We start from the raw sequence: 17086 nt of genomic DNA on the forward strand, positions 1-17086 counted from the left end.
TTATTTGCTTAATTGATTCTGCAGTTGCCGAAGTACTGCACTGTATACAAATTCAACTACATTGAGGTGACTTATCCTTCATCACGAGAATTTCAAATTTAAAACCCGTGGGCTTCTGACCAGACTTTAATGGTATGTTACCCCGATGTATAGCCAGCTGGACTTTGTGTATGCTGTGATGTACAGCTGATTAAGTTTGTGTTATTCTTGATATGTCAGGCATACAATTGAGGTGCCAGAATATGGTATTAGCCATGTAAGCTACGTTACTGACCTCGTTCTTGTGAACACTATGAGGTTCCTGCAGTAAACTAAGAATACTGTGAAATTATTCACAATTTTGAAATATAGTAATTCTGATGTAAAACTGGACTGCATGTAAAACGTGACACAAGGACAATAAAGGTTAAACAGAATAAATGTAATGTCAATTCCTATAACCTGATCCATCTGCTTCTGTCCCTATATAAACTGAAGTCTTCCCAGCATTCCTCATTTTGGCCCTCATGATAGAGAGGCAGTATATTTTTCTGAAATGTTAGCAACACAGCTGATTTCCACATGGTTTTAGCAGTAAAGCGGAATATTTGAGATCACAATTTTCCATGATTAAGGCAGTAACTTCTCGACAAATATATATATGTTTAAGGTTCTGTCAAAAAAATGCAACTGTTCACTGTGCTAGTGCTGCAAATAATTAAGGAACACTAGAAAATTCCTACTGATGGGTACATCTGGAAAATACAACATTACAAATTGTAAATTTTGAGAATCTGATATGGTGAAGAGACCATTAACATTGATGGTAGTTTTGAGAAATTATCACAATGTGTGAAAAATAAAACTTTACCATGGGGCCTTCAAATAATTTGGCAAAATTCTGGAAATTATCTTCCAGTGAGCAAATATTAGTAGTAAACATCAAGAGAAACAGTGACTGGGTTGATGCACCCAAAACCTTATAGTGGAATATTGAAAAATGTTATCTAAATGATAGATGGTACATATAATGCAATAAATGGGTGATTGATTTGGTAATTATTTTACTCGTGTACAATACATTCCTACATGTAATTCACCAAGTGTCACAGCCGAGTACTTTGCACTCCTGCTTCATATTGTGGATATAACAGATTCAAAACTTAGCCTAGAGACCTATCCTGACTAATGTTCTTTGTGTTTTTCCTCAGTCCCTTCAGGAAAATGCTGAGATAGTACCATGACTCTTTCCTTCTAGATCCCTACTAGTTCATTATTCATTTAAAGTATTGTCATTCAGTGCTATATAATTTGGTCAAGAGCTTGACATAACACATAGTTGTGGGTTAGAGTGATACAAAACTTAAATCTCTCACTGTATGAGCATTTTCAATAATGACTTCGGCCAAGAAACTCAGTCTTGAATAAAATGAAATGTAAAGTGACAGTGATGCTTATTGGAAGATGAGCTACAACCATAACTGTCACCAGCAACAATAATTGCAGCCAGTCTTACAGTGGGGTCTGACATATTGGACACTGAACAGCAGTGCTGGGCCTCGATCAAATAAAATCAAAGAGGGCACCACACACAAAACAACATCTGATATTTGGTATTAACTATCCATTTATGTTCATATGGTCAACCCAATAACATCTGTTGAGTTGAAATTATTAAGTCCTTCATTATGTAATTTTCTCTATCACTCCATTTGTCCCCTCTGTTGGGTCCCATTATTACACACAACACTTCAAACATCCTCAAATAAGGTGAGAGACCACATTTCACATCCATATAAGGGTATGGAAGAATTTTTTTATTTAATGTAAAATATGGCAATAAGGAAACCTTTTAATTTAACTTACCTTTATTAACCTTTTTGTGAAGAATTAAAAAGTATAATCATTGTACCTATGTACCAGCATATCTTCTTCAATAAAAAACAGTGTCAATATACAGAATGTCTGCAAGGTCATATTGCAGTTTCCCAGTTTTGTTATTTTGTAACAATGATAGAAACATGAACAAAGCATGAAAGGAAAATACACTATGAGAGTTTACCTGTGTCAGTGAAGTTCAATCTAAGGACCATTTCTCACTCCACACACACATCTAAGTGATGATCAAATTGTTGCTACATCTGATGAAGTGCATATGGAGATGAAGACTGAACCGCCAAGAAATTAGAATTATGGAAGCTGAAGATATATTACACTTTGCTTCCTGCATTTTCTGACTTGAAAATGAAAATGTTGCTCAGCATATGTAAGGTAATAACATCAGACACCTTAAAAGTCTCACGGACCTTATACCAGGTAAAATTTAATCCTTTGTTTTTGTTCTGGCCAAAGTAACAAAACATAACAAAATACTCTCCTGCAACTGTTTACTGACTTAAACATACAACAGATTTTACAAAAATGACTTCAATGGCATCTTTTGGGCAAAGTTGATGATGGAAGTACTCTCGTGATGAGGCAGAAAACCGTAAGACTCCCTTCATACCCTTCAAATGTGTAAACTCCATTCTCAGTACTTGCAACAAAGTATGAGAATGTAGAACTTATTAACCTATGCCAAGCACAGAGACCACATTAAAATACACCATAAGCCTAAGTAGCTTCATGAAATCAATGCCTGTAAGAGATTTCATATTAGTTGAATCTGGATCCACAGGCTACGGCGTCTCAAAATTTCAAGGGATGATCTGGTTTTCATTATAAATACTCCCGGAAGACAACTTCAAAGGATTCAGAACAAAGCCAATGACAAAGTGCTGGTACTAAGAGCACAAGGAATGAGCAAAGTGGATCTACAGTGTTACTCACCTCTACTACTCTCCAGTTCTAAGAATCTCCTTAATACAAAACTGACCACACAACTCAATTGGCACTACTAATAATCAAAAATGCAGAAGCAGGCAGTGATATGGAAAAACTATATGAACAATCAACAAAAAATTTAACACTCATGATACAAGACTTTTGTTTTATTTTCTTGACTTTTAGTAGTTTTCAGTATTTTGTTAATTGAAAACTATGAATTATACAAACAGGAAACTTTAGTATCATAAACTTGAAGTGACAAATTCCATACATTAATAATTACACGTGAAAACTGAAATTATTTTGTTATTGCGAGTCAAAAATGTCCAGGCATGGAATCAAAATGTTTTATGTAATATGTAATTATTACCTTTAAGTTGTATCCTTTCACCACATGCAAGCCACTTGCTTTATTCATTATCAATCACTCTGGTACAGGAGGACTACCTATTCCCCCTGCCAACTGATGTACCACAGAAGCGACCTGAAGTGCCAGTCGATCAGCACTGGCCTGTGTGTCTGCCTCTGCATAAACTCGAACAATATCTTCTGTTCCTGAAGGTCTGCACACAAGATAACATGCACACATAATATTAAATGGAGTTGGTATGCACTGTTTAATACTTTTATTCATAGGTATCAACCAAAGTAATGATGCAGATATTTCAAAGCAGTAATCATAACAGCCACTACATTTTAACTTAATTGCATGCAACAAAAAACTTCCATCTTTCTGATTTAAGCGCCAGTCTACAAATCTACACAAGCACGTGATTACCGATAAAACTGCAACAGGGCGAAAAATGAATAAAAACAATACCACATTTCCACGTGAATTAATCTTATCATCAGTGTCTAAATGAAATCATCCTCACAGCCATTTAAACTGCCTGAACTTTTATGCTTTTAGAACTTTTAACAATATCAGCTGTGTCTGGTCCCAGGTGCATGATTTCCTATTTGTTCTGCTTTTCTTAAGATCTTCATTTTCTCACTGACAGTAAGTGACTGCAGTCACTTTGATTAATTTCCCATAGCTGTAATTACAGGCCACTCTAACAGCACTGAAGACCTGTTGCTAATGAAGGATCAGTTTGGCTGAGACAGCTGTTGCTATGGACTACATTGAAATGACTGACAACAGTTGATATTTCTGTTGTAAGAAAAGGGAAACTTTGAAGCTTGCTTGCTCAAACAGGAAGTAATGTTCACATCAGATTACATCATGTCTGCACTCCACAATAGCGATTTTGGCTCAGCTAATTACGGTTTGGTTTGATGCAAATAGATGACAATATATTCATTGGGGGGGGGGGGGGGGAGAGAGGAGAGAGAGAGAGATTTATTCCACTGTTACAGATGCACACTGCTCATACTGTGTGTACAACAGCACAGCATGTTATACTAACCTTCCTCTGGATTTCAACATATTACCTCTTTTAATGTGCTTGGACATTAACTAAGAGAGATATAAGCAGATTACAGGCTACAAAGATGAAGTTACAGAGTATTCAGAGATAAGCCAGAAAGGAAATGGATAAATAACCATTAGAGAGGCAGGACTAGGTAGAGAGATCAGAAGACTGAATGCCCTGAGAATCCTTGAACACATAAATAATTTGCAGGAGGATTTGTCGAATAGATGATTATTATGATGATGGTCTAAATGTAATTAGTACACAAGTTCTAGAAATCACTTTCCACTTGTAGAATCTTCTGTTCATTTTCCTACACAGTCCATGCACAATTTGTGGTGAAGTAAACTGAAATGATGCATGTGTACCTCAATTCATAAATTTTCCACATCATTTATTCCAATATCTATTTTATTGCATCTATACTGCCCATTCTATTCACTGTTACAGGTTTAAATAATTACTTCAGTCATAAATGCGTAATTATATAAAATTTTAGTTTCTTATGATAATTATTTTAGTCTTCTGGGTTTTAATGTCATGTGGATGTATAGTTAAATATAAGCCCACACAGTGTTACAACCATCAACAAAATATAGTTAGGTAACCAGCGACTCATACTTCACTCAGCCATCCTTACCTGACAAATGATCTACCATTTGGGAAATTTTTAACAAGCATGTTGATTTGATCTTGGAGTCCTGCTGGAGTCACACACACCCTCTCTGCATCTGTTGTTTCAATCACTCTTCGATCCTGTAACAGCAAAATAGAAAGTTTTGCAATTTCAACTTTCTTTGCAAGGTTACAGACATCAGAAAAGAAATGCTTCAAACATTACAGGTGAAAATAAAGATAATACAAAATGGCTACAGCACATACACAAACAAAAACAAAATATCAAAGCAGGTGCTATAATACAAAATGCTTGGATGACAGATACTGGGCACCAGAATAAAAGACAGATGGACCAACTGAACCTAAAAAGATTTATCAATAGGCAATTAAGCCTAATCCTGCACAGTACCCAGTGATTGCTTTCAGTCAATACATATGATACTGATGTAACAAAATGTGTCATTGTTTACTTAAGCAGAAACAAGTTCCAATACACTTTATGTGACCAGTTTGGAATGTTAACCACTTAAAATAGACAAAATAAAACAACTCTTTACCCCCTACCTTCACCACTACTTTGAGCTGCCTATTGGGTAAGTCAGTGTATGTAGCTTCCCAGTCCTCTATGCTCCAGCCTCTAGCATGCAGAACAGTTTCCACAATCAGCATGTCTGATATCGCATCACCAACTGTCTGGTTTATGACATCCATCAGGGTTGCCAATGTTTCTGTGGCATGCAGCTGGTCTGCAGGTAAGCTGTTAACATAAAAACGAGTAAGGAACCCAAAAAAACTGAGGCCACACAAATTCAATGAAAAGGAACTAACCACACTTTCTGGCATAAGAACCCAAAGGTTAATAATAATTCCAATATACGAGCTGCTGATGGGGACTGTCCTGAACTAATTACATCCAGTCTACCTTACCAAGTTTTTGCAATAGTGATATTATCCTTCCATCATTTTCTTAATTCCCCTTTTGACTATGTCTCTCTGAATACAGTTCTTTGTGTTTTGAGGTCCTCCAATATGGCATCTTCCCTTATGGCATGGAGATGCTGTTATGAATACAGTGATGAACATTCAGGTTCCGCAAAAATACAGTATCTGTTCACCAGCTCAGTAACTATTAGATTTTTCAACGAAGACTGTGTACCATGGAATTAGTTTAGTTAGTGAATAATAATAATAAATATACAAAACAGACACAGCAAAAATTTTATAGATTTAAATCTTCACTGTTCTGGAAGTTGCACAAGTTTTCACTGGATAAAGATAAGTGTTTCTTAATATACTAATCTGTTATTTCTTTATGTATTAAGAATGAGCCAAGGTTACCCCGAGTCTGCCACATTGACCTTTTCCAGGCAGTTTTAACTTTTGGCCACATAAATTCAGGTCTAAAATAAGGTAGCATGCCTTTTAAAGAAAGGCATGAGGGAATAGGTATTTTAATATGTGCACGCTTTATATAAACATAAAGAGACATAATAAATCAAACCTTAAGTCCTCAGCAGCACTGCAGATACATCTGGTGGCGAAGTCACTGAATGTAACAGTTCCATGTCCATTAGCTTCAAAATAAACTCCAATGTCATATTCCATAGCTTTGTGATGCAAGTGTTTCACACCAGTTGGTACACAAGCCACAGGAACTTTCTGTTTGTATGAAGTACATGATGGTATATTAACACTACAGAGGGGGAAAAAAATTTAAATTTGAAGTTACTCAGTGATTAAGTTTCACCTCAGTTTTTAATGTGCAGCAGGAAGAATACAGCAGAACTCTTGATTTTGAAATCAAAATGTAACCATTAAAACCTTAGAACTTGTCCTTTACCAGAAAGAACTACATTTGTAAGATATAAGGTATTCACAGCGGTGAGTCTGAAGATGGCTGTCTTCTGGGTTGTTGCGCCGTGTGGTCTGGTAGAAGTTTACCGACGTTCAGAGTTCCTTGCTGCCTTCATCAACAACCCAGAAGACAGCATCTCAAAAACTGCATTTGATCTAACAATTCAGTAACCACACAAGAGTTCTGGGTAAAGCTTACAACCTAGTTTCCTAATGCAACAAATGTATTAATACCTTATTTCGGTAATGTAAATATATAATCCAACAACATAATGCTACTTAACTAACGAGTTAGCATGCTGGGCTTGCACACAGATAGTCATATTGCTGAATCACAATCTGGTAAAAATATTTTATTGCAGCCAATTGAAAAGTTACAGATTGTTGTTGTTGCGGTTGTCATTGTTATTATTATTATTTTATTATTCTTCTTCTTGGAAAGAGTTTATTAACAAATTAAAGATTCTGATTACATTAAATTCTTCTGGCATAATCTCAAAGTTTGCACTGTCACCATGTTTGCAACTGCTGACTTATAAACAATAATACACACAGAATTTTTAGATTCCAACTGGTGACTTCCTAAACAAAAATGGAAACTATATCACAACACAATACAAGTCAGTCAAAAAACTAGACAGATACTATATATCTGCACTTACCTTTCCAGTATACTATGTACAGAAAATCAACAAACTGAATTTAAAAATAGTTCTAGCAATCAGAATGATCTGTACAAGAACTGCTGTACTATGAATTAAGGTGTTTTTGTTCCCCAGATTATGTTATGCGAAGGTTTTACACTACAGCAGTGATTCTAAACCTCAGGCACCATGTTGCATAATCAAGGTTATGTTCATCCTCAGGAAAATAATACCAAATCATCAGAACTATCTTCTCTAACACTAAAGTGATTGAAAGATTGAGCCTTAGAGGCAGGAGTTGCTAGCAATACCAGTTTAGGGTCACAGCAGCTCTGTAGCATTACTGAACTTGATTATGTATGTTCACATTCTGTTAACATTTCCTTCTGTTTGAAAAAATACAATTTTCCTACCACAAATTTACCTTACCAGGTTTTTCAGTAAAGAATATCCTCTACAGAAGACTTCTTACCAATGTTTTGGATATGTAGCTAGTGGAACTTCCATTTGCATAAGCTGTCTGCACTAATCCTAGCTGAAGACCCAGGTCACTTTTCTTAATCAATTCCATGAGATATCCAGCAACTGTTAAAAGTAAAGAACTTATTTAACTATATAACAGTAAATTACATTAACATTTTCAAGTAGTCTTGATACATGACTGGGAATAGACAGTCTTGGTTACAGATTATGCAATGCCTAATAATACAACTGAGAATGATAACAAGGAAGGTACTACATTAGAAACTCATTAACTGGAGTAACTGAACAAATACACTACAAACCTTAGAATATCTGGTCTGTGGGTTGAGATTTAACCCACGACCTCCCAAATATGAAGCTGAAATGTGTAATGTAATTGGAATGTCAAATGTGACACCTGAGAGAAAGCAGATGTGCCCATTTGTTATAACTTCTGTTGCTATTATAAGTATGTGAAAAAACCAATAAACAATTCTTATACCTCATCTATCAAAAAGCAACAGTGGCAAGAAGTAAAGATGGCAAAAATACAGAGTGAGCATAACAGAACTTCACACACACACACACACCAGTCAACAGAAAAAGTTAAAGTTTTGTTTCAAATGACCCAGGTGATTGCTGCCTCTGCTAGATACCACTATTTTTTTAAATGGCTACCCCACAACAGATGAGTTGGTGTGCTCTTCTGTTGGCGAAGAATAAGTAACAGCTGTGCAACATGTATTTCACATGGAACCACCCAGTCTCTGCTATAATCTTTGCCAGAGCTGAGGTAGCAGATCACACCTGCCATAGCTACTGTCACTAAGGTCACACTGCACAAAGTTTGGGACAAGTTGGATTATCATCTCAACATCTGCCATGTGACTCACAGACCACATATTGAATCTTTGTGAGGTATGTACAAAACTTTGCAAGTTTTTCTTAGGACTGGTGTAGGTGTGAAGTTCTAAGAGTACACATTTGTTTCCTGTTTTATTTTGAAAGTATAAAGTTACTTTGTGCTCCCTTTGTATATCTGATGTACATTCTGGAGGTACCTGGTTCAAATCCCAGCTGTAGACCAGGTATCCTTACAGAAGGTTGTTTTGGTTATCTTCAGTCCTTGTGGACAAATACTGGGGTAATACCATTTCCTTCCAAATGTTTACAGGAGATAAATACTACTTAATTTTTCTAATAACTTTTAACCATTGGAACAATTTTTAAATGTAGTCAAAAGAAATAAAACTCACTCAGGGTTGCAATTCTGTCCCCATCCAGCAGATGAAACTTGTCATGTGTGTCAATGTAATAATAAACAATCCGATCTGCATCTCCATCCACAGATACACAGCGAGCATTACTTTTCTGTGGAACTCCTACTGGTGCACACTGCTGCACTTTTATATAATCTGCACCACACTGTAAGGAACAGAGTGGCAAACCCATGGCATATTTTACAAGTACTAAAACTATAGACAATAAAAAATATCATACATACATTTTCAAGCATGCTGTATGAAGCAATACTGGGAAAAACAGGAAGAAATATCCGTGAATTGTTTTTATTATTGTGCCCTCATTACTCACCTTGTAATTCAACTGTCCAGTACCATTATTGTAGAGCTGCACCTGCAGAGAATCATGCAAGTGCAACAAACCAGCTTCAAGTTTCATTGCTCCAACACCATTTGCTCCATCAAACATTACACTTGGTACATATTTACCATTTTCTGGCTTCTGGAAAAGGACATGTGGTAAGTACAGAAAGATATAAACTTTAAATGTAAAATTGCTAAAATTGTATGAATTTGTTTGAACTATAAATGTCTATGACCTAATCACATTCAATAATTTTACAATTTATGAAATACATTCAAATCATATTCAATAACTGCAAAATAATACTTTGGAACAGTTTTTAAGAATACACCATTTCAGAAACTTAAGAAACAGTGAAGCAAAGTGTAAAAAAAAAAGAAAAAGAAAAAAGAAAGAAATCAGCATATTATGTTTGTACTTTTGTGAATATTCTTAACTTGAAATGTGCATATTTTGTGATGTTATCAATGGCTACCCTTTTTAAGTTACACTATTTCATTATTGATAATGCCTCATTTCTTTGTGCAGATGTTTTTAGCGATCATCTTTCAAATGTGTACTGTAAAACTGTTTCAAGAATGACTTCTCCAATAACACACATTAAACGTAAACACTATCTACTGAAGGACGTTGGTAATTACACCTCTATAAAAACATCCAGTTAAACTGCAGACATCAACAGTACATAAGCATGCATTATGAGTTACCTATGTAACACAGCAGGCTTTAAAATAGTGCAAGGTAATAATAACACAGTAAACACTGCTAATAAAACTCACATCTCCTCTAAGTTTCTTGAATGCTGTGATTATTTTCTTGAAGTAACCATCTTCTGTTGGCTCACTGTATGCACTACCAATGTTGTTGATACATGCCACAAAGTAATGAAGCATGGGTGTAGTTACAATTCCATAGTCATTCACTTTTCCTCCCATAGTTCTTATTCCTGTTACAGCTGCCTGGGCAAGGCCAGGACTGCTTGGTCTAATATAAAAAACAAAATAATTCAAATGACTATATGTTAACATTGCAAAATACAAGTGCTTCTTTACAGAAACAGCCTTTAAATGTTTCCATCCTCACCTAAACACTTAGACATGCAGAAGTTCTGAATTAAAAAGTGTCTAAATTATGCAAGAAATGCCAACTACCATTCTATTTCAATTCCAGTTACTGCTGATATTCCTGGTCCTTCCCACATCATATTCTAAATAAAGTTAAGAACAAATGGTAATAAAGCATCTCCTTGTTTCAGACCACTCTGAATAGGAAATACATCAGACAGATCTTTTCTCATAAGCAATTTATCACAGCTCTTGTTTAAACACATATTAATCAACCTAACTAGATTCATGGAAATACCAAATTCTATGATGATGTTGCACATAACTAATCAGAAGCTTTTTTTAAGTCTACAAATAAATAGCTGATGTACTGTCCAATTACATTCCCATTTTTATCCTTTATTTATACTGAAACTGCATTATTTGAAAATCCTGAAGCATTAACTTTACCCACACATTTTGGTTTGCTCTACTCTAAACACATTTGTTCTTGATTAATGATGTATTAATTTTAAGCAGGTTTCATCACAGTGAAAGGTTAATTGAAGACCAAATCCTCTACCATGAACTGTTCACAGGAACCAATGTAACTGGCTGCAAAGCATGAACTAAGGAAATGTTAAATTATGGATATTTAATCAATATCATCAATTTTGCTGCCAATGATTTTGAAATGTCAACCTCATGCTAGACTACTCAATGACTTTCATGATTAATGTTCTAGCCTAGTCTCTGTTTTATCCACTGTCTCTTCTATAAGTACACTACATTTCTAATGTTTATTTTTATTTTTACAGAAATGTCAAGTAAACTGACTTTATTAATAAGTTGTGAATGCCTACTGTGCTTTGAATTACTATCCTGGAAGTTATTAATGGGAAACTTTCTCTGACACTAACAGTAGCATACATCACACACAATTCATACAAAAACACTCACTTGACAGAATATTAAACCATAGCCACTCATAATTATAACAGCTAATGAACTCACTGTTCATGTAATGATCTTAAAATGGGCAATAAATAAAGTTAACACTCAAATGTGGAAGGTAATAATCACTGCTGACCTTATTCTTCCCAATTCCAAATATAAACATTATTAAATGATCCAAGAAGCAAATATTTGTTATACAGCTACCAAGGGTCTGAGATTTTGTGTCCAAAATCTGCCACTCTGCAGGCTAAAAATTAATTCATGCACATGGGGATTAATATGAGAAGTATCATAATAATATTTTGAGTGCCAGCTATGTTTAACAGAAAAGATGTGAAATGTGAAAACTATACCTTGTATCCTGCCCAACACACACAAGTGCTTGAGTTTCCCAACTGATTGATTCTGCCTCAACTATTTCAAGAAGTGCAGAGTCCAATTCAGTGTCACTAGAAAGTAGAAAACAAATTAATGTAACCCTGTAGAATCTGAGGTTTCCAAAGAACAGTGAATATAGATCGTGGTCTGGATTGTTATGCCATGTAATTGTTTTAGTGCACCAGGGAAGAAAGCTAGGTCAGGAGTGAGAGAAAAAGCAATCTCTTTAAAAGAAATGAAGGAAGTTATAATCATAAGAAGCCCTGTTCTTGGAGGAAATTTGCTCTGTATGCGTTCTGAGAACATTACCAATCTTTACATTCAGTTCCATTATGACATGACAGACTCAGTTCATCATCTGATCTAGATGCTGAATTTCACACAATGAAAAGCCACAGTCCACAAACGGTTATAAATTTTACTTCTGTTTTGCTGCTTTGCTATGAAAGTAAACAGATTCAAATATGTAGTACTGTTCGTGACTGTAATCTTGAGACTCGCAAGGAATGCAAGAAGTCTGAAGCATTAAAGGCTGACGCTGTCTTTCCTCCTTCCTCTTTCACCCCACTTCCTTACCCCACAAGTCTCAAGATTACAGTCGCGAACTATACCTGGCATTTGCAAGTCTTGTAGCAAACTTCTCCCATCTTTGTTGCAACATCTCACCAAAAGGGTCAATTAACTTCACACCATTGTCTGGTTCTGGATTATGAGATGCTGTTATCATAAGCCCAATAGCTGCACCTAAAATGATACAGTAGCTTAATAATACATCTTAATTACATTCCATGGATCCATAAGATAGTCTGATGACAATAGGATGTGGAAAAAGTCATAATAATACAATACATGTTATACAAATACTAGTCATACTATTATATAAATTTCACATTATACAAATCAAAGGGTTCACATAAAGAAATGATAACTTACAAATAAATCTACCCATTACATACAGAAGATAAATTATCATTTATTTGTGAACAATAGAAATTCATCAACAGAGTAAAAGGAGTGTGTAATTAGGTATATTTTTAGTGCTACATTAAATTGTGCCTTTTTATTTACAAGACTTGCGAGACTTGATGGTAGACTGTTGAAAATTTTGATCCCTGCATAATATGCACTCTTCTGAAAACATGAGAGGTAGGCAATTGGTCTATGAAGCCGATTTTTATTCCTTGTGTTGTCACTGTGTACAGCAGAATTAATTTGAAAAAATGTAACCAATGATAGTAACTTAGGCTAATATAACTGGCATCTAAATTTCTTTATATTTCAAAAAATAATTGAAGGATAACAAAACAATGATACACATGACCATTTTAAGCTTCTTTAACAATTCCACAGCTTCTAAATTTATCAAATTTTCAAGTAAGCACAGACATTTGTGGTGAAATAGTAATTATTTCACAATAAACACTTATGCAATTTGTAATAATAACTGAAGTAAATGTATGCAGTTCAAGTGAACCAGGAAGGGCTAGAAATGGATTACCAAAATTAGGTAAATGTTTATGTGGAAGAAAGTAATTTACTGGGCAAGAATATAGATATCAAAGAATAATATCAAAACTTCTTTTACAAACCAGAAAAAAATATTAGTATAAAAGTAAATATAGATAAACATACACATATGATTATTACATAAACCAAAATCAGCAAAAAGTTAAAATACAAGTAAATAAGAGCTCAATTTTATGTAACAATACACAATGTATACTTATAAGGAGAGGTAAAGGTAGGTCCAGGCATTCAGTCTCAGCACTAGATGAATAACTACTGTATGAAAGGCTGCATAAGCCTCAGAACTGGTCTGGACATGATGGTGATAAGAAGATCCCTGCCTCTGGCATGAAACAAATCTGGTTACCATCATTACAAATCACTATAATGATAATAAATAATTTCAAAATGTACCTGAGAACAATAATAATGAAAATAAATGTGTACCAACTTGAAATTAATGGAAGAATAAATATGTGAAACTTTATTAATCAAGTGTGAAAACATTATCTACCTATTTTACTTTGCATATTTATTTATTTATGACTTACTTCATTGCACTGTTGGCAAATCAGACTATATATAGTGTCAAATTATATGATAAATAATGAACTAGAAAGGACAGGAACGAAGTGGTCATGGCCTTGCTTAAGGCTTGGACATTTGTCTGGAGGGATTGAGGAAAACCAAGAAAACTTCTAACAGGATGGCCAGTTTCCAGGTCAAGAATTGAACCCAGAACCTCCTGAATATGAAGCAGGAGTGGTAACCACTTGGCCCAACATTCAATCCACTTACTATGCACAACATAAAAATCAATATATAAAAAACATTAATTTTGCTTCTTGTTTTTCCCCCCCTTAATATGAGTACTGCATGTACAGTGTGTCCACAAAGTCCCTTCAAGGTATTGAAAAATTGTGGCATGCAAACAAATTGAGCTAGCCACATGCGGTTTGCAGCAGATTACAGTGAAACTCTGGAAGTTTTTTTACTGATCTTAGTAGACCTTGATGTGGACTTCTTGAAAAAAATCATGTTCACAGACGAGGCAACATTTCATGTCTCGGGTAAAGTTCACAGGCATAATGTGCGCATATGGGGCACTGAAAACCCACATGTTGTTAGGGAGCACATACACGATAGTCCGAAAGTGAACATGTGGTGTGGTGTAATGCATGACCAGGTTATTGGACTCTTCTTTTTTCAAGAGCAGATGATCAACATGAACATCTATCTGGACATGCTGGAACTGTATGCAGTACCACAAATTGAGCACTTACGGCCACACATCATTCTGCATCAAGATGGTGCTCCACCTCATTGGGGTCTGCAGGTACGCACATACCTAGATAGGACATTTTCAGGAAGATAGAGAGACGGTCCAATGCCTTGGTCTTCACATTCACCAGACATAACACCACTGGATTTTTTCCTGTGGGGTTATGTCAAGAGCATTGTGTTCCGAACACCAGTTAACGGACTGATGACCTGAAGACCTGTATCAATAATGCGATCTTGGCTATTCCAGCGGACATGCTCCACAGAACATGGCAAGAGCTCGAATATCGTCTGGACGTTCTCCATGCTACCAAGGGAGCCCACATCGAGGTCTACTGAGGTCAGTAAAAAACTTCCAGAGTTTCACTGTAATCTGCCGCAAACCGCATGTGGCTAGCTTAATTTGTTTGCACGCCATAATTTTTCAAAACCCCAAAGGGACTTTGTGGACACACTGTATTATATGCAAAAACTTAACAACTTACCACCTTTGGATTTTGATCTAAGAACAGCCAACAAACCAACACGATACAGAACATAGTCAAGGTCTTCAGCCCTGTATAAAGAATAAAAATTTATTATGGATGCCTGGACTTCACACTAACCATGGCACACAATTCTTTCACAGGACATGTCCAATTAGCTTTAGACATGATAGTTATAGGTTAATAGAAAGCTACACTTGTATAAGAGCACCATTTACTCTGACCTGCTTCACCAAATGGACTGTCAAATGTTACCCTTAGGCTGAGCAAGTAGGATGGCCATCCCAGGTCTCATGGTTCTGTGGGCCCCATGCACAATGGCACCTTAAGTGCCCATGAAGTAAAAATTTAACAAATACCATACTAAAGAATATTAATGTCATTGTAATCCCAAAACAGTGATATGAACACACCCTTCAATAAATATGCAGCCCAGCACCAGTAGTATCATAATTACTGATTACTAGATTTCTTTTTGTACAAATCTTAAGTAGAGGGCCACACATATATGGCTCTACCCCAGGCCTTGCACCCTTCCAGGGACTGCTAATCAAATATTACTTATGACTGCAAAATATTACCGGATGATTTTGAAAGGTTATTTTTGGCCAGGTTAGTATTATTTATGGTGTACAAACCGTGATATGATTGGAAATCCATTTAAAAATTTAAGATATTTTGATTTGGAAGTAATTCCATAACATGATGAATGGAAATGGTCATTTACAATGGACACCTTTAAAACGGTGTTTCGCGTAGTTTTTGTAGGAAAAAGGCACTAATCTAACCCTCTAGTAAATATGACATAATATCACATTATTAATACCACCTTGTCCTAAAGCCTGCTGTTCCATATTGAATATTTCTAGGTCCCTGACGAGGATACTTTTCTAACCCAACTTTTTTAACATTAGATACCACATCTGCCATATTAGCGCAGCTGACATCCACTTTACGATTACCATTCAATGAACTGTCCACGTGTGCTGCACATACCTGGCATGTTAACGTAGAACACTTTCTAAATCATTCTACGTCACGATATAAGTGGGTAGGGAACGGACGCACAGATAAACCCCCACTACGACACGACATCCAAAAGGAAGTTGGTATTGCCATTATCATATTTCACCATATATTTTCTATAAACGAGAATAAATAAAATGCTACTGTAATGAAAGAATAAGTTTTGTCTTCATAGCAAATTATCGTAAACATAATATATTCAAGTCTTAAGGTACAATTTGGCTGCACGCGACAGAGACAAGCGACCGAGGCAGGCGACAGAGACGGGAGACGGACACATCGCAGCTTGTCGCCAAACACTTCTGAGGTGACGACCGAGACATGCGGCAAAGTGTTTGTTTTCTTTGTTTTGTTGAGACATACGTGCACATATTCTGTGAAAAATGAGTACACAAATGCTTCTAAAAAGGTTACTCGAAGAATAAGAAGAAGATGATGTGTTCCTGTGTTATTTGTTGCGAAAGAAACAAAGAAAACCTATGAGTTCAATATTCAAAACCAGACGTGAAGAAGGTTCTTTCTGTCGGTGGTCGGTTTTCTGCTACTAATTCTACCAATTGCTCATCTTGGTCACCAGTAAATTTAATTTCTGTCATTATTTTACTCAACACTACTGGTCCGAGAGCGGTCTCCTGTGCTTTGTCTCTGTCGCCTGTCTTTGTCTCGCGCTCGTAATTGTACTTCATACGATTGTACAGAGAGCAGACAGGAAGCAACCAGTCTCGGTCTCGTAACTCTGTCGCCTGCCTCGGTCGCTTGTCTCTGTCGCGTGCAGCCAAATTGTACCTTTACATAATATATTCAGTACGTAGAAGCCTAATAACTTGGACTATGACGTTCGTCGTCTGGTACCACGGACCAAATACATGCCTGCCATACGTTATAATGACCTACAAATCCGTATATCACATGGCTTTGCCATACATAAATTTTAAAGTACAGTAGCTGGGACCAAACTGTACGTTTCGCCTGTTACTATTTTTGGGGTAAAAGGAAAACAACAAATA

The 17086-nt window shown here is 35.9% G+C and overlaps 1 protein-coding gene across 5 annotated transcripts; it reads right to left on the reverse strand.

The window, feature by feature from the left end:
• Positions 1–2948: 2948 nt before the first annotated feature.
• nst (phosphoglucomutase 3-like protein nst) lies at positions 2949–16204 on the reverse strand. 5 transcript variants are annotated; one of them, XM_022067172.2, is made up of 12 exons: positions 16050–16204; positions 15054–15124; positions 12393–12525; positions 11757–11852; positions 10183–10387; positions 9392–9541; positions 9055–9223; positions 7809–7921; positions 6340–6497; positions 5403–5595; positions 4861–4976; positions 2949–3368 (listed from the first exon to the last, which is right to left on the reverse strand). In XM_022067172.2, exons 3-12 carry the CDS (start codon positions 12506–12508, stop codon positions 3230–3232), a joined length of 1455 nt encoding a protein of 484 aa, XP_021922864.1. In that variant the 5' UTR covers positions 12509–12525; positions 15054–15124; positions 16050–16204; the 3' UTR covers positions 2949–3229. The 5 variants fall into 5 exon arrangements, with proteins under 5 accessions (XP_021922864.1, XP_021922863.1, XP_021922862.1 ...); XM_022067171.2 differs by having other exon boundaries at positions 16016–16187; XM_022067170.2 differs by lacking the exon at positions 16050–16204 and adding an exon at positions 15883–16043.
• Positions 16205–17086: the final 882 nt, after the last annotated feature.

The sequence above is a fragment of the Zootermopsis nevadensis genome, unplaced genomic scaffold, assembly GCF_977971745.1.
Source record: "Zootermopsis nevadensis isolate Lab colony 2312 unplaced genomic scaffold, Znev_1.0 Znev_ptg000020l, whole genome shotgun sequence".
Taxonomy (NCBI): Eukaryota; Metazoa; Arthropoda; class Insecta; order Blattodea; family Termopsidae; genus Zootermopsis; species Zootermopsis nevadensis.